The 18459-nt window shown below is 54.0% G+C and overlaps 1 protein-coding gene across 1 annotated transcript in view; it reads left to right on the top strand.

Moving 5' to 3' along the window:
• Window positions 1-18459, top strand: part of CACNA1C (calcium channel, voltage-dependent, L type, alpha 1C subunit) — a 128390-nt gene that overhangs the window by 53191 nt on the left and 56740 nt on the right. The window contains exons 18-21 of the mRNA XM_008578333.1: window positions 10050-10082; window positions 13235-13363; window positions 15314-15379; window positions 16484-16575. Coding sequence (XP_008576555.1) covers window positions 10050-10082; window positions 13235-13363; window positions 15314-15379; window positions 16484-16575 — 320 coding nt within the window. The remainder of the gene's footprint in view (window positions 1-10049; window positions 10083-13234; window positions 13364-15313; window positions 15380-16483; window positions 16576-18459) is intronic.

Below are 18459 nucleotides of genomic sequence, written 5' to 3'. Positions count from 1 at the left end.
CTGTCCAAGTGTTAACCAAAACGCCCTGAGACTTCGTCTTTCATCTGTCAAGGAAGACAACATTATGGTGATGTGTGCTGAAGCTCAAATGAGAGTATCTATTTAAAACTCAGGGTAAGCTGTGAGTACTGTGGCATGCAGAGGCTGTGGCACTCAAGTAATGACATCCTTTTCAAAACCCTGCTGGGATAACTTGGAGGGCCTAGTCTCTAACCAAGACCATTTCATTAGTCTGTCGTTCACAACCCACAGACACTGTTAGGGGCCATGACAGGTACAACCTGATCAAAGCAAGCCCAAGCCTACTGACCACTGCCCATGACTCTGCAGCCTCAGTAGGCCTGTTCCAGAAGCACGGTTCTGGCCTAACCCTGCACTCCTGGAGTGGCCAGGATCATGGACGACAAATTGAATGAGCAATAATGCTTGTTCTCAGAGGCAGGAACTTCCACCTCCAGGCCTCCCCAGAGTTTTCCAGTCCTGTTGTCATCACAAGACACTCCCAGACATACGGTCTATTTAGGAGTCCACACTTCTAGCCTCGTGAGGTTTCTCACCTGTAACCCATCATCTCTGACACTTTAAACCTACAGGAATCAATTCTCAGTCCCCTCACCAAGTGCCCTGTTCGTCCTAACCCCCCCCAAATGTGCCCCACATTTAAACTCATCCCTGCTCCTCCTTGCCTGTGCCAGGCGTGGGTGCCCCCCCTCAGGAAACAGATTTCCCACAATCCCAGGAATCCCACTGTATTTATAGCCTCGCCATCTGTGCCAGCCACTGTTTCAAACATCTGTGATACATCTTGGGGCAAGACAAAAGCCCTGCCCTCATGGGATTGCATTCTGGAGCAGAGTGAACATACACTGAGTAGGGCAGTAAGTACAGAAGACAAAGGGACCATACAAGAAGGCGGTGACAGCTCTAGAAAAGAAAGTAGTGCTGGGCAAGGGGACCGGAGGTGCTGGGGTGGTAGAGGCAGGTGCTATTTTAAATAGGATGGGCTTGCTTGAGGAGGCAACATTTGAACAAAGTGAAGCCAGGAAGGAATTGAGAAGTTACCGTGAGGACACTGGGAGGAGAGTTCCAGGGCAGAGGAGCCACCGGTGTGGCCGGTGCAGACTGAGCAGGGGAAGGAGAGGGGACGGTGTTCGAGAGGCCACAAGTGCAGAGCGAGGTGGGGTTGCCTTTGTGGCTTTGAGCAGAGGGGCCATGTGGGTTTGAAGGCCCACCCAGCTGTCGACAGGAGCCAAGGGTGGAAGCCAGGAGACCATGTAGAAGGCAGACACAGCAATGCAGGGGACAATGGTGGCTTAGAAGAAAGTGGCAGCATCAGAAGTGGTGAGAACGGCGGACCCTCCGTGTATTCTGGAAGTGGAGCGGCAGCATTTCCTGACAGACTGGGCACCCGGCAAGGCTGTGGAGCTGGTGTGCAGGGTGGGGTCGCAGGCGGAGCCTGTTTCAAGGGGCAAAGTGAGAGCAGGGTTTAGGCGTGTCCCTCAGGCCTCAGGGAGGGCACACAAGCCTGGGGCCCGGGTGTGGAGTTGCCAGTACGTGGTGGGACTCACAGCCAGGACAGAGGGGTGGCCGAGAGAGGGGACGGTGGGCCGTGGCGAGGCAGAGCCAGGGACATGCGCTTAAGTCCTCTTCACCCTGGGGCATGCCCCTGAACAACAGCAGGTGTGACTGGAGGCCACCCGCAGGCCCTGCCCTGTGTCTCGGCGTCTGCCCCTGGAGCATCTCCTCCTCCGAGTGCCATGTGGTCGGAGTGCAACTTCGGGCCACTCTCAGGCAGCCTGTGGGCCTTCTCTACTTCTTTACTTCTTGGGTCTGAGGTCATATCTTCCAGAGAGAAAACACGTGGTTGTTCATGCAAGTCACTATAGCATCAAAAACTGCTCCCTAGTGTCCCGAGCTGGAATCAACGTGGGTGCTTGGGCCCACAGCCTCAGCCAACACTCTTCTTCGTTCTGTATTTTAAAGTATAGGAAGTGCTGAGAGGCCTGGATTCTTGCATTGTGGGTATAGAGAAGTGTTCTCCAGGTGTGAATGTAAAAGCCTTCGTTATGCTTGTGGCTCTAGCACTATACAGCCAGGTGACTTGGAGCAGTTCACCCCCTTTTCTGGACTTCAATTTCCTTAGATGCAAATGGGGCAGGGGTTGGAGATGGTCTCTTGCAACTTCAGGGCTCCGTGACTCTGGATTGGATACCTTCTAGTAGCCTGAGGTAGATGTTTCAGTCCCCCTCCTCACGTCGCCAGGTTTTAGAGTGGCATTTCCTTTCCTAGGGCTCCCAAGGCCTGTGAGAATGGCTGCCCCAGCTTTGGTGTGGCAGGCGTGGAGGCTCCAGAAAGAAGAGCCGGAGAGCAGTCTTCGGGAAGGGAGCAGGCACCAAGGCTGGCACGGGAGAGCACTGGCCCCGGGGCTTGGGCAAGGCTCTGGGGAGGAGAGCGGAACCATTGCTTGGGTGCCAAGACACTGGGCCTTGGTGTAGAACGTGGTGCTGGCTGTGAGCTTAGCTGCTTAGGAGCAAGGTCAGGCAGGAAGGAGGGAGAGGACCGTGAGAAGGAGGAAAGGGAGAGGAAGACACAAGGGCTGCTCGGATGAGCACGGATCAGGCATCATGCTAAGGACGTTATGCCCGTGATCGCATTAACTCCTTGGGATGTTATCCTCCGCGTAGGGAGATGGAGGCTCAGGCACGGCGAACAATCTGCCCAAGGTCACACAGCACATGGGTGGCAAATCTGGGATTCACATCCATCTCTGTGAGAGAATTGACCCTCACATTTCCACAGAGCACGTTGGCTAAACTCCTGGGCCACACTGGCCTCTGCCTGGCGCTGGCTGAGGCAGGGTCTGTGGCTCCCGCAGCTCCCAGGCCTGCATTTGGTGCCCTCCTGCAACGTGACTTTGGGCAGAGCTGCTTAACGCACCTGCTCTGTGCCTGTTGGTTCTGCTGAGGCTGGACCCGGAGGACCGGGTGCCGGTGGGAGGCTCGGAAGGTGGTCTGCACAGCCAGGATTCATATGCCTGACCGACAGGCCCCAGAAGACAAGGACAAGGGAAGCAGCAGGCAGTATCCCCTCCCCTTGCCCAGGCAGCACCTGCAGCTCGCAGATGAGCATGGCAGGAGGGCGAGGCATGGGGGAGAGCAGTGCCGAGACGGTGGGCTGGGACTCGGCTGCAGGAAGTGTCCAGGGACAGACGTGAGGATGCTGGCCCCAAATCTTCCCCACCTCCAGTCCCTGAAGACTTTCCCCCTCAGTACCTTTCCACTGTAGACCAACAGGCACAGACAACTGATGATAACTGTCCCTCACTCGCTCCCCATAGAGATAAGGCAAGTTTGGCTCCTGCTCTGGCTTCAGCTCCTGGAAGGATGGAGGGAAGGTATGGACCCTGGGTCACGAGGGAGCTGCACACTCAGCCGCCCAGCTCCAGCCCCTCCATCCCTCAACCCACAGGCTCTCGTGGCCAGCAGGCCTGGCTCCCTGCTGCCTGCCATTGTGGAGGAGGGGCCAGAACGGGCACACGAAAGGCAAGGCTGGGCCCCCAGAGCTGCGGGGGGTGGAAAGATGTGGGCACAGCTTGGAGACCACCCAGCACAGGCCCATTTCCTTTCATTCCTCAAACACACTGAGCACCTAAGTGTGAGAGTGTCTGGGGTACACGAATTTGAGGAGGACACCAGAGGCCAAAGGCAGGACACAACTTCACGGCTTTTCACAGCAAGACCAGCCCCGAACCTGTCCCCTATGCTTTTAGCAGGGGCTCATAGGGCACTGCTGCCAGACGCTGTCCACATGACAATGGCCAGTGTGGCCTAAGCTAGTTCTAGGGTAGACAGATCAAATCAAGACTGGTGGCTCAGGACAGCTATGCCCCTACACTCAGTTTCCCATAGCTGGGTCCCTCCTCCTGTGGCCCTCAGAGTTCCCTGCCACTTCCAGCACCACACCCCACCCTCCAGCAAAACTGACACTGCCAAGGGGTCTTGTTTCAGAATGAGGTGATTCCAACATATTAATTCACACTACAGTGCTAGTGACTCAGTGCGTCACCCTTCCAAAAAATAATTCTGCCTTTGAAAAGAAGGTAATGCTCAACCTAAAGGCTGCATTTTCAGTGTAACTAAGGTGAGACTTCAGGATTTGACACCTGAGTGGGAGGATGTTCTTGTATACACCTCCCCACCCTCCGCCCTTCTAGCTATTCTACAAAGGTAGTTTTCTACTCTGCTTAGAAATAAGGCTGGCCCAAGAGATTTAACAGAACCACCCTCATTCCTAGACGTGAGACAGCACATCTGACCAGCAGCAGTCCAGCTGGAATGGAGGAGCCCGGAAGCCTGTGGGGTGAGGCTTGCTGTGTGGCAGTGGCCTGTGGCCACTACAAGGCCAGACACAGTAAGAGGCAGACAGACCTGACAGAGTGGCCTGGCACAGCGCGTTTCCTTAAATGCCATTGCCTAGAGGTATCCTGTAGGACTGACCCTAAAGGTCGTGGGAACTCTTTGCTATGGCAGCCTGTCGTGGGTCCTGAATTCAACTGGATTAGGTCACCCGAGCATCCCTGCAGCATGACACGTTGATGCCCCTGCCCACTGCCTTCTGACCAAGACCACTTTGCTTTTTACTTTCATCTACTTTTATGTCCTTTCCTTCCCTGGTCTCATCTTTTCAACCCACATCCATCCTCCTTCCTTCTAAAATACAAGAGTAGAGGGAAGCTGTCACAACACCCCCTCGGCTCGGCCAGACAGCCATCTGTGCCTCGCCAGTGTATGTGGCTTCAGTTCCCACAGGCTTAGCAGGCACCTGTGGGTGGGTTTGCCTGAGGGCTTCTAAAGCAAAGGGACCTAGAAGATTCCATGAGCTCGTACTGAGAAGAGCTGCACTGTGGATGGGCTCAAAAATGCCCACAGCACCTCAGAAAGTACTGCCACTTCTGTTGACACTCATCTGCCTCGTGTTCAGGGCTCCCACCCCTGAGGGTCGTGTGTGTGCGTGCGTGCGTGCGTGTGTGTCCTGAATCTCTGTCTCTCTCTGCTTGCTCTTTCTTTTCCTCTCCCTTTCTTCTGTTTCCTTCTGACCTTATTTGTGCGTGTGCGCACTCACGTTCTCTCTCTCTCTGGCATATGGAATTATTGGTGTTGGTAGATGTATTCCTCGTGGGTTTTTTGTTTTCCTTTCTTTGTCTGAATGACTGGATACTGGCTGTCTCTCCCAGGGCAAGATAAATCCACCCTGGCAATTTTGTAATTAGTCTTGTTCGGCGCATGGTTTTGGCAGGTAATAGCACCTGGGGGCTGTCAAGTTGCAGGTGCATTCTACATACATAGTGACTCCTGAGGATTACACTGCATCTGGCCACTGTGCAGGCAACACTACAGATCACCAGTGTCAGCCTTCCACAGCCCAGCACAGCAAGGAGAGCCAGGGAGAGCCAGGAACCAGCAAGCCCCCTCTGTGCCTTGCCATCAGCGCCCTGGGGCCAAAGACCCCCCCCCAAGGGGAGTTCTGAAGGGTCATTTCAACCATGTACCTGAAAATATAAAAATACATGAAAGGCCCTTCTCCTGCCAGCTAGAATTTCAGTTTGGAGGCACGTGAAAGCCAACATGGTGATGTGGAGGCTGGGGGTGCTTCCCACCCTCCACCCTCCCGTCTTCTGGCTCTGCCCCCACTGTTCTGATCTTTCCCTCCCTCCCTGTCCTTCCGCCTAGTCCTCCTCTGCTGAGTGCTGCTCCTCACAGATCCATTCCCGTCTCTCCATTCACACCAGAACCAAATGGGCATTGTGCTTTAAAATTGCTTCCTACTATCCATATTTCCTGCGTTTGCCCTTGATTCTGAAAGCCACTGGCATCCACACTCAGCCCTGTATATCCCAGTTGACTGTGCTTATTTAAACTTTGCATCTCTCTTAGCAAGCAGCCTTTTCATTCGACTTTAGAAGGTTTGCCATTTAAAACATGTTTTACTTTGGCCTCCTTAAAATTCCTTTCCCTGCTGCCATCTCCAGTGGCTCTAAGATTCAGCTTCTCCAGGCTCCTCCACATCTATAGGGCTTTAGGAGATAAAAGGATAGTGAGGACCCCCCCGCCCCCCGCATGAACATGCCCCCTTAACCTATACTTGCTGGTCCTGGCCACGAAGCTGGTGGCCCCTGAAGCCCCTGACTCCTGCCATTCCCAGTCCTCTCTGTGCACCACCTGATAAAACTGTCCTCCCAGCCTGGATTACCTCTGGGGTCTCACCAACAAAGCCCATCCCCTCAGTCTTCCAGCACCCCATGACGCTGCCCCAACAGCGCCAGCCATCTTGTCCTGAAGATCAGATTGAGATGAGACTAAAGACAGTGAAAACAGAGAAGCAGAGCTCAGGCAGGGCAGGCGGTGCCAGCTGGACCCAGGCCTTCAGGTGGTTTGGAATGAAACTTATATCAGATCCAACCCCTAAGTTATGGACAAGAGATTTTTTCAAAGCAAGGGTTCTGTAGCAGAGAAGTCAGTAAAAGACTCACATGCCTCATGACGTTGCTTTTGACCCTATTTCAGAGGAGCATGGGATCTCAGTGGCCCTGATGTTACAGCATTGTCTCAGTGGCAGCCACTGAGACCAGCCAGCCTTCCCTGAGGCAATCTGAAGGTGACCTGCACCTTCTAAGCTGACATGTCAAGGAGAGTTTCAGCTGTGGCTTGTGACCCCTTCAAAATACTCTCTAACCACCTAATCTCGAGAGAATGCCCTGCAAGACAACTTGATTGAGTATTCCAGCCCCTAAATTCCTTACGCCTGGCTGTGCTTTAAAAACATAATTTTTAAAAAACCTGTTTTATCTTCCAAAGAACTATTTTTCAGCCACCTGTCATTCTCCAGAGAGGAAGTGTAGTGTGACAACTGGGAAACACATCCCGCTGGCTCTCACCTCTGTCCTGAGAAGACCCTTCACCTAGGAGAACCCTCTCTGTGCTGGCCCCCAGCGCTCCCTCAGTTCCCGCCCTTGGCATCCTAAACGTGGTCTAGAGAAATGAGCTCAGTGAAAAGGAATAGTGAGACATTCCAGAAACAGACTCTGTCCACTGAGGCAATACTTCTAATGTGACCCTAAACTCAATTCTAGCTGCCCAGTGCTATTCCTGTCATCACTGCCTGTGACACCAGACCAAGGCAATCTGCATAAGTAGATTGAAGTGAGTAACTGGCCTTTCCTTCCTGTCTGCTCGTAGCCCGCAATCTGGAGCCACTCGCCAGCACTCTTTCTAAAGATGCCCACCCCTGCCTCAGATGCGGAGCAATATAGTTGTCACTCCATATCTCACTTATACTCTTTGCATGACCAATTACTTGCCTCAATATCTTGAAATCCTTAAAAATTAACAAACCATTAGAAAATGAAGATGAAAAAATTGGCTGTTCAAAAATTGACTCCGTGCCTCCCATCAGTGGAGACAGTTCCATATTAAAGGTCCCCAGAATGCTGCGGCTGGGGAAGCAGCCGCACTGGCTCCCCACAGAAGGGGGTGCTGGACGGCTCATGGGGCGCAGCCTTCAGGGAATCTCACCACCCCTTTCTTCCCCAGCAAGACCATGGTGGAGACACTTTAAACGAACCCAAGGGGGCTGGGAGCAGAGTAGGGAAAGGGTCAGAGACTGAGGGCACAAGTATCGTGGGCTACCAGCTAATTCCAAATTTAGAGTCAAGAGTAGAGCTGATGCAGGAAGTTTCTCAAGGCATCCTGCTAGGTATGCAGGAGAGAGGGAAGTACACGAATACATCTCAGCGAACAGTGCTCCACTGGGTCCAGCTGCCCTTCCAGCTCACAAAGACTCACATGACCGGAGGGGACCATCTAGCAAACGCCCTTGGCTCTGCTGGAGCATCAGCAGACGGGTCCTCCCAGGGCGAGGGCCGCATCTCGGGCCTCCTCTGTTGTCCCAGGGAAACCGCTCCGTGACTGCCTTCTGCTTTTACCATGAGTGCTGATCTATTTCTGAGACCTCGGGTATTGTAAACATAGTTCCTTGCATAAGAATAGGTTTGTGTGAGATGTTAAAGGCGACATGCTCCAGCAAGTCAAGTGCCCTCTGAACAGCGCAGCTTAAGGCTCAAGAAAAAGTTCACGTGTGAGTCTCTAGATCCTCCCACAGTGATGAGCATCCTGGGAGAGCTACCACTGCCTGGGCTAGGGGGCCCCAGAGGTGCCAGGAGCGCCCCTCCTTCCTCCCTCTCCTGCCTCCAGCTGCTGCTCACTGCTGCTCGTCTCCTATTACAGACACATGTCACACGGACTATTAAATTAATGCATATTATTAAAATAATAAAATACAATCAAGAGTATTAGAACTGACCTAAAGCTAAATCTTGAAGGAAAGAATGATTTAAATAGATGAGATCTTCAACAGGAGCTATAAAGCCTAAAAAACAGTAAGAGAAAAGACAGTTAAATGTTTAAGAATCCCAAATGAAGGATTCTGAATGTTGAAGAAGGAAAATAAATTAGTTTATTTTTTAAATGGCTAGAGGTTGGTTCAATTGGGCCAGGTAAGACAGGTAGGTTCTCTGAATTGTCCTATTTAGAATGGGATTGGCCCCAAAGACCTTCTAGCATTTGCCCAGGATTCACAGGACTCAAGGGTAGCTGTGGTGGTTTTCATGGTGGACCCAAGAGGGGAGCAATGGCCCACGCCTCCTGGGGGTCCCCTAATGCCCTGCAGCCCCTCTGGCCCTCCCACTCCCCACCCCACTGAAGCCCGAGTGTGTGTGTGTGAGTGTGTGTGTGTGTGTGTGTGTGTGTGTCTGTCTGTCTGTCTGTCTGAGTCTCTGCCCATGTTCGTTTCTGTGTTCAGTCTCAGCCCACTAGCTCAGCCCTAGTGACCCTACCCTCCTGGCAGCTGGTAATCTTCCTGAAGCAGAGCAGATCTAGAATGTGTCCTGTAAGTGGCTAGAGAAGTGTCCCTCTCCTTCTTCCCTTACCTCACCCTATAGCTCCACCATTCCCAAAAAAGGACATCTACCAACTTGCTATGGAAAAAAGAAGAGAATTTGCTGAGAAATCTGTTCCCAAAGAAGTATTTTCAGGCTGCAGCAAATGTCTAGCTGTGCACATATCCATCCTTTGAAAATTCCATTACACATTTTCCTTGTTTGTAACTTAAAAACAGAAATGCAAGAGCAGCCATCTGGAAGTGGAGGGTAAAATCAGTCACGGCTCTGTAGCAAGAGCTCACAGCTCAGACGGCTGGGTCTGGGCTCCAGGAACTGGGCAGAGGCTGGCCCTGTGACACTCCCCTGAAGTATCCTCAGCTCCCACCCCAAATTGGGTTCAGCACTCAGACCCATGAGAATAGCTTCTTAAGGTGTTAGTGGTAAAATCCTAAATTGTGTGCAGGGCTTTCAAGGTTAAAAAACAATTCAACACTCATTATTCCATGCCAATGGCCAGGATTCCCCCATCTAGTGACCAGTAGCCAAGCAAGGCCATCTACTGCCTGAGCCCCTGAGGTAGCCCCCACTCTGGAGGCGGTTGAGGGCCACCTCTTTAGCTCCTCCTCAGTGATAACTAGAGTTCAGTCTTCCCCTAAACCTGAGGGGCCATCACCCTTGACTCCTTTGGGTAAACGTGTGGCAAGGACAGGCTCTGGTGGAGGCGAGGCCTCTGTCTCCAGCTGGCGCTGCAGCACAGGCCCTCAAAGCTTCCCTTAGAACACTCGGCTGGTTGAAAAAGAAAGCTTCCATCCACAAAATCCAGAAGACCTCACCTGCTCATCTATAATGGGTGCGAGTTATTGAATTCGCGGCCAGAGGTGGTCACAGGTAGGAGAGGGCCTTTCGGGTCCTCGTTAGATGCGAGGCCTGTGATGCAGGGCCCACACTCATGGTGCTGTCCCAGAACCTGCCAGGCCCACGCTTTGTATTTTGTCACTTGTTTCCTTTTGCCCTCTCCTGCCACTGTGTTGCTCCTGTGTTAGCCAAGACCTGACATACCAGCGTCTTCCTCGGAGACTCATTACAGCTTATCTCTATCTGCCTTTCTTTAAAGCCAGCTGAACATACCCAATGCTCTCCCTCTATGGTAAGACCGACCCTCCAGACCACGCTTCCAGCTTCTGTGACCCCCTCTGACACCCCCACCTGTACCCACCCCAACCCCCAGAGTCTCTGGGAGCCCACCTGGCTCCCACTGCATGTGGCCACTGTGTCTGTCATGTGCCTGCCTGCCCCTTGTCGTGAGCTGTGAGGTGTTGTTTGTGCAGTGGTGTTCTTTCACCTCCCTGAGCTTTCCCGGGGGTGGCAGTTCACTGCGTTCTTAGCCATCTAATGAGCACTGGGAGAGAACTGGACCCAAGGGCCACTTCCTGTTAAACACCCCAAGGACTCCACTGGCTAAAGTCTCTAACTGGAATGCCATGTGGGAAATCTGCAGAGGGCCCTGTGAGAGCCCTGCTGAGGGCCTCCAGGGCCGGGGGAAAGAGAGGTGCTCTAGCCAGGGGACGGAAGGGCCCACAATGACTTCCTGCTGGTCAGTGTTACCCGACATCTCTAACTCCAAGCCTCCCTTGTGCTCCAAGTGTAAGGTCACCATAAAAGGCTTAAGCTGGGACCTGTCACTGAGAGGATGGTTGCATTCCCAGTCACTCCAACTATGTTGCCCCTTGCATTTTTCCAATTCCTGAAGTTTGTTGAAATTAGGCTATACCCACTTTTCTGCAGCAGGCTTAAAGCAGGAAAACAAACTTGGTTGATTGGACCACTCCTGTCGTAGGCGTCTGTGATTCACTTTGACTAAAGTGATAAAGATGCCACTCAGTGTGACCTTGAGGTGTCCTTGGAACAGCCTCCTCCAAAAGGCTGCTGTCACACATTTAAAACTGGGCCAAGTGCAAATTTTTAGAAGGACCAGCGGGCTGGAGGCAAGATGGGGTGGGCTGGTGGTGGTCCCCAAAGCCCTCCAGCCCGCCGGGCCAAGGCTGCCGAAGGGCCGGCCGGAGCATGGTGTCCTGCCCACTTCGGGGGACAGCCGTGTGGGTTCGCTTCTCCACTGCACTGCCATTTGGTGTATTAAAGGAGGCTGCTGTGTCCAAACGGCAGTGTTTCCTTCTCCTTCTAGAGCAGCATCAGGGAGCTGCGGCAACGTGGGGTCCTGAGGGCCAGGGTGGGATCTGCCCTGCAAGCCTGGTTTTTGGTGGGTTTTTTTTTTAAGTCATCAGATCTTGATGCCCCTGTGGCACCAACTTCTAAACCTCTGACACTCACAGCTGAAGTCCCCGCTTAAGCTTGTTCTTTCTTCTTTTCCTCCTTCCCCGAACAAGATGGAACTGACAGCTGAGTTACAAAACCCTAAGCCTCCCCTGCATACTCCTCTGGGGGAACACAACCTCCTTTGAAGGAGAGAAAATAGAATTTCAAGTACATACACAGGTGATAGAAAAACCGAGATTAAGGGCATCAAAGACTTCGCAATGCACAGGCCGGGCAAGGCCCAGGGACAGGACAGGACCACACCTGCAGTGTACCCTGAGCCCCTTCATCAGCCCACGTAGCAGGCCCCAAACACCCACAGGTCTGTCCCCTGACTTGAGGGGAACAGGAGCCCCAGGAGGAGAGGAGGCAGCTCTGATTTTGAAATATAAGAAATATTCAGACCCTCCTGTCTGGGAGGTCTGAAGACCAGGAGAGACCCTGTCTGGCTTGGTTTCTGTGCAGCACCCCAGGGTGGAGGGAGGGACATGTAAAAGCTGCCTTTGCATTTCCCTGCCCCAGTGAAGTGAGTGTCCCCTGAAGCCACCCAGCATCAGTGAGGGTCAGCACAGGCTGCAGGGTTAGAACGGAAAAGCCGTGTGAGCCCTCGAGGGCTTTAGTGCTGGTGACATTTTCAGGGGGTGCAAGCAAGGCACAAGTACTGTCAGGGGTCTGACCTGGAAGTCATTAAACATGAAGCGAGTGAAGCAAGAGGAGGAGTGGAGTGGGGCACAGGGGGCCATGGGGGTCCCCTTGGCAGCCTGGAGGCCTTCCTGCCAGAGCGAGGAACACTCAGACAGGAAGAGCAACAGGAAGCCCAGCGGGTCCGTTCTCTCCCGGGGCCGGGGCCAGCGGGGTGGGTGAGCTGCACTAGCTCTGGGGAAGGGTGAGCGGCCTCAACCCCAGCGGGTTACCTCCCTCTGTGGTGGAAGGGGGATCGGTTCATGTTGTCCTTAGGTCTGGAGCAGAGGGTGACAGGGCAGCCTGTCCTGCTCCTGAGCCCTGGCCGGGCATGTGCCCCAGCCCCCAGGTTCCTGAAGGTCTCACAGCTGAGGGTGAGCCTTTGGCCCCAGACTCCGCAGCAGCCCAAGCATCACAAAGCCACCTCGGCTTGCCCTGGCCTAGATTCTGTCCCCTCCCTCTCCCCTTCCCTCCAGCACTCCACAGAGCGAGATGATCTGTCCTGAGCAGGACAGGGCCTGGACCTGTCTAGGGCTCAGACCAAGTGACCGCCTTCCCTACCTCACCCTGCCCCACACCCCCACCCCTTCCAGGGTCTTGCGCAGCCTGGGGAAGGTTGGAGCCTCCTAGAGGCCCAAGAGCAGAGGTGAGTAGGAGGACGAGAGCTTCAGAGCAGGGGCCAAAAACAGACACTCCGCAGTCAGCAACGCCCCTCCTCCCCGTCCTGTCCCACCCCTGCAGCCAGCTTGGGGCAAGGGCTGTGGGAAGTAGAGGAGGCCCGAGGTGCCGTCAGTGGGCAGCCCCTCTGCCCTGAGCTCTCAGCCAGCATCCTCCAGAGAGCCAGACCCCACTCGGACACAGTACCCTCCACCACACCAGGCAGGCGGCGAGCTGGGGCTGCGTCCTCGGCACCCTGGCAGAGACGGGGGCCTCTGGGGGCAGCTGGTTCTGGGCCTAGAAAGTTCCAAAGCATATGGTCGTTCCTGTGGAATCCCCCATTGCTCCATCCAGGGCATTGAGAACTAGGGGTGAAGGGAAAGGGGGAGAACAGAAAAACAGGGCCACGGGCACAGGGGCCTGGGCACAGCTTGGCTCTGCAGAGACCACAGGAGGGTTTTCTACCCAGAAGAGGCAGGCAGCGGACCTCGCCTCTGCAGACCAGGGGAGAGAGCCTAGTGCAGCTGACCCCACCCTGACCTCCTCCCTACCCTCCCTGAGGGCTTGTTTCTCGCAAGAGCGGCCCACCCCTCCTTGCCCACCTCCTCGTCTGTGCTAACTGCACCTCCTGTTGCCGATGGATTCCAGAATGCAGAGGAAAACTCCCGCATCTCCATCACTTTCTTCCGCCTCTTCCGCGTCATGCGCCTGGTCAAGCTGCTGAGCCGCGGGGAGGGCATCCGGACCCTGCTGTGGACCTTCATCAAGTCCTTCCAGGTAGCCACGCCACCCCTCCCCCAGCGACGCACTGCCTGCAGAGGGAGAGCCCCTCATCTCCCAGGGGGCTGCACCCAGCTGTCACCGGGGGCCCCTGGACTGGAGCTGAGCTGCCGAGGCAGGAGGAAAGAGTCCACCCCAGGGCTCAGGCTACTCCATAGCCGTGGGACAGCACCCCCCTAAAGTGAGAGGGTTGGACAGGGACTGTGGTTTTCAAAGGCAGGCTCCTGGAGCCCCGGGCTTCCTCAAAGCCAAGGTACGGAAGGGCGGGGATGAGGGGGTGGCTGAAAGGGTTCTGCTTTCTTCCGTGTTTACGGATATCTTCACAAGCACTTACTGAACAGAGGGGCTTCACAGTATGGAACAAACTGAAAAATGGGCCTAGATAATCTGATGACCTCTGTGGCCCCTCCAATTCCGGCATTTTCAGAGCCTGGCTGTCGCCTTCCTCCCACGGGCATTTCAGCAGTGTGTGCAGACCCTACCTGCCTATGTCCTCAGCCAAACTCTCAGGGACCCTGTGTCACTCCACTCAAGGAGAGAGGTTCCCTGTATAGGCACAAGATTGCTAACTATGTGATTAATTCCCTATTCTCAGCCATCATTTTCCATCTGTAAAAACAGAATAACAATTGCCCCTGGCCAGCTCTGAGGAGTGTTATGTAAGTTTGGAGTTAAAGAGAAGCAAAGCTGTTAGGTCAGTTGAATTCCTTGAAGATGAGTGTCGAAACCTCCACATATGGCTCATGCGTCCCTGGCCTGGCGGGGAGGACAGGCCTGCTTCTTCCCAGGGAAGTGCCATCTCCAACTTCCCAGGACGGGAGGCCCGCCTGCACTGAGGACCAGCCTTCATGCCCCTCCCTGGCCAGTGCCTGCCCGGGACGGTGCGTGCAGTCAGTCTCTGACCCATATGTGCCCACAGAAAAGGTGCTCGCGGCCCCCAGGCAGCCTCCTGTGGGTCACTCCAAGCTGTCCACTGGACCAGAGACCCAGGGCCCCAGCCCAGCACCTCCTCTCAGCCAGGCCTGTGCCCACCTGTACTCTGCTCGGCCCGGGGTCTCCCTGAGGATTCACAGTCATAGCACTAACTAATGGGAGCAGGACGCGGGTACCCTGGGGTCCCACAGGCCCTCCTATTTCCCTGGGCTAGGACAGGGACTGAGTGTGGGGCAGGAGTCTCAACCCCACAGAAAAGCCTCGCGTGGTCTCGCTGCGCCATCTAGTGGCGCGCAGCGGTACTCAGGCTCGCGGTGCCTCCCCCAGAAGGGTGGGGGTGCTGGAAAAGCAGTTGTCCGAGCTCCAGGGCAGCATGGAGTGAATAAAATCTATGGCTCCCAACCATGTGCCAAGTGTTGCACTAAGCGCTTTAGAAGCCTTAAATCATTTCAACTCCACAAAAGTCCTGAGGGGTCATTATTATTCCCATTTTTCAGATGAGAAAATGTAGGCTCAGAGAGGTTAAGTAATATGCCCAAGCTCCCATAGCTAGAAAGAGACATGATCTTGTAAGGTTTTCTTTATTAAGTGTTTTTTATTACAATAGTAATACCTGCTCACTGCAGCTAGTGGAACAGAATTAAACTGCTCAAGCCTCCAGCCCACTCCCAGGTAGCCACTGTCCACGTGGTATGTATCCTCCAGGACCTTCTCCGTGCTTGTACAAATGTATATGTAGAGTCAGAGGAGTCTTTGCTCGTTCCTGATTGTTCTCACCACCGCAGTATCGCACTATGTCCATTCTCCACACCCTGCTTTTAAAACCAAGCCTACGTGAGAAGCCGGTGTCTGTTCCTCAGGCCTTCTCCCAAGTGCCCAAGACGTGTGTGGAGCTCTTGGAATGCCCCCTCCCACCACTCAAAGCCAGGCAGCAGCTGATGGCTGCAGGGAGGGGATGCATGCTCCCTGGGAAGGGGTGCAGCCGACCTCATGGTGCCCTGCACTTCCTTCCAGGCCCTGCCATACGTGGCCCTGCTGATAGTGATGCTGTTCTTCATCTACGCCGTGATCGGGATGCAGGTAGGGAGCTCTCCACTCATCTCCTCCTGGCTCCAGCACCGCACTCCCTGCCGCCCGACTACCCCTGTCCCTCTTCCATCCTCTGAGGCTGAAGAGGTCACAGGAACTGGAACTTCCCCCAGATGGATATCCTGTAGGTAGCAGGGTGAATGCCAAGTGTGGGTACAGAGAGCTTTCCCCCGAAGACCCAGGACTGGGTTTGCTCTTGGTAGAGGGAAAACACCCCAATCCTGCAGTGGGCCTCAGGAGAGATGCAGCCCTTCTCAGGAAGCAACAGAAGGTGTGTCTGACCAGCCTCCACCTTTGTCCGGGTCTGATGAGCCTGAGAATTACTCCAGCGTCATTCAGGAGAAGCTAATGACTGAAAGAGAGGGACGGAGGGAGGGAGAGGAAGGCTGTTCCCATAAACACGCAGCAGTGTTCTGCGGCCTCCCCTCACAGGTGCCCACCACACCTTCTCCTACTCCAAACCCAGAGTTTGCCAGCCTCTCTTCAGGGCTCCAGCTGAGTTCCCCAAGCTCAGACTCGGCAGAACATCTCAGCCCAGCATGTCCTCAGCAGCTCATTGCAGAAGGACCAAAAGGTCCATAGGCCAAAACCTTTTGAGATAAAAAAGAGACCCCTGATAAAGTGTGGCAGTTCTCGGATAAGCACAGCTTTAAAAGGCCAGGGAAAAACAGAGGCCTCCGGTTTCAGGGATGACTTAAGTGTGCCCAAGCCTCAGATCACTCATTCCATGTCACTCCAGAATCCAAGAACTAAATTTGGAAGAGTGCTTGGGCACATGGAGCTGAAATGGCAAAACCATGAGGGCCGGTGAGCCCTGTGTCCTGTGTAGAAGCCAGGTCCTGGGCTTGGCACCCACCGTGCTCAGCCATGGCACTTTCTTGAACATGGCTCTTGTTCAGTGTGGGGAATTGGGGCCACAGGCTGCGCAGGACAGCCACTGCCTGACAGGTCACATCAGGAGACTGCTCACCTTATAGGCCAGCCAGTCCCAGAGTCACCTGTGATCCCTGAAGAGACCCTTGAACAATGAATGGTTGGAAATTAGGACCCTCTCTGTCCACAGGTCACCAAATAACTCTTCCTTCCCTCTACTAGGTGTTTGGAAAAATTGCCCTGAATGACACCACAGAGATCAACCGCAACAACAACTTTCAGACCTTCCCACAAGCCGTGCTGCTGCTCTTCAGGTGGGTCTCCGAGGACGAGGCGCACACGCACGCACACACACACACACACACACACACACACACCCCTGCATGGCGCACCTGTGGCTGGATGTGGTCCATTGGGGGCCAGTCTCCAGGAGGAAGGAAAGAGGGAGGACACGGGCTCTCCCTCCCCGTTGGGAAGCTAGCCATCTCCTGGTGGTTTCCCACAATTTCCCATCAGGCAGCTCCCTGCACACTGACACACCCACTGGTAACCACCCAGAGCCACTAGGGGATCAAAAGTCAAATACGGAAAGCACTCTGGTTTGGCATTGGAACAGGCTCAAAGCCAAGGCCGCGACACACGCACTTCATGGCCTTGAGCAAGACACCTAACCTCTCTGAGCCTTTTCCTCGTGAAATAAGTACAGATGTGGGTCACTGTGCCAGTGTATGTGCCATCTGCTGTGTTGGGTGGTCATGTCCAAGGGTGCTTGGTTCCATCCTCGTGCAAGCCAGCCTCAAGTCTTTCCACTTCTTGGAAGGCCCTGGCTTGGGGCTGGCTGGGGAAGGGGCCGTTTCCCTAACCTGCCCTCAAGCGAGCCTGTGCTGCTGCCGCTTCTCCTCTCTCATCTGCTCATAACAACCCCCTTGATCTGCCCCAGACTTGTCACTTTCCTGCTAGAACTCTGGGACCCCCATACAGTCCAGGGCTGGTAGGTGAAAGCTACCTTGTCCTGAGCTGGGTGATTTATAAAGTCCATTCCAGCATGGGTATTACACATACCATGGCACTAGGAGATGTGCCAGCCATTTTCTCTCCCTGGGCTCCTTTCCAGGGGGTTCTGGGGCTGCTGTCAACCCTGCCTCCGCCATGCTGTGAAGAGCCCTCTCCCCATACCCAAGCCCACGTTTCATTATTGTTCAAAATATATTATGTCAAATAGCAGGCTCCTAAATAATGCTGTGACATCACCACCTTATAAATGATCAGAACACAGGACCATTGTTAACTGCTATTTAAAAGCCTGTGCCCCATTGAAATATGGGAGTTGGACACAGATATCAGACTGAGCACATGGGCTTACTCCCCTCTTTTCCTAAAGTCTTGATGACAGAAGATATTTTTTAAAAGAATAAATTCATAACAGTACTAGAGGGAAACATGAAAGAGTGCTATTTGTGAACCAGAAATGTGGAGGAATATCCAAATGGAGGCACGCAGATGGATTCGTTGATGAAGGACCAAGGCCTGAGAAAGCTCACCTCCAAACAGGGCAAGTGAGGCCTACACAGGTGACAGCAGCGGGGGCTCTCCATGCTCAGGGTCATCAGACACAAGGCACAGGAGAGGCCTGGGGCCCTGGCCTGGCTGGCTTCTCAGGGACTCACGCTGGAGAGTGCTTGTTAATGCCCCCAAGCTGAGAGCAGCAGACTTGGCATCACAGCCCTGGGCTTTGGGGTCTGAGGGCAGAGCAGGCCCCCCAGGGAACCTGCCCTCAGAGAAAAGCAACCTGCCCAGCTCACCTGGCAGCTCATCTTGTCTTCCATGATCCCTAGGGAGACTCGTATGATGAGGACTTTATCCACAGAGATGTGAACTGGGTTCTCGATCGCTAAGAGCCATCAATAGTGTCTCCCAAAGTACTGGGGGAAACCAGCATCGAGAGAGAGAGAGAGGCACCATACTCAACCAACAGATGAATGAACACATGAGCAGAAGAGGAGCAAACAGAGCCAGAGGACCTCAAGATAAAAACAATCTATATCTTTAGAAAGATGAGGGAACAAGAGTGGCAGAGGCCATTATTAAAAAGAGCAAAATAAGATTCTAGAGGAGAGGGAAAATGGCGGCGGGTCTGGAGCACCCGTGTCGGGAAACAGCGCGATCCTGAGTGCTGTGTGCTGTGATACCAGAGAAGT

This window comes from Galeopterus variegatus, unplaced genomic scaffold (genome assembly GCF_000696425.1).
Source record: "Galeopterus variegatus unplaced genomic scaffold, G_variegatus-3.0.2 Scaffold73, whole genome shotgun sequence".
NCBI classification, from domain to species: domain Eukaryota; kingdom Metazoa; phylum Chordata; class Mammalia; order Dermoptera; family Cynocephalidae; genus Galeopterus; species Galeopterus variegatus.
This window is presented reverse-complemented; position numbering and strand designations above follow the sequence as displayed.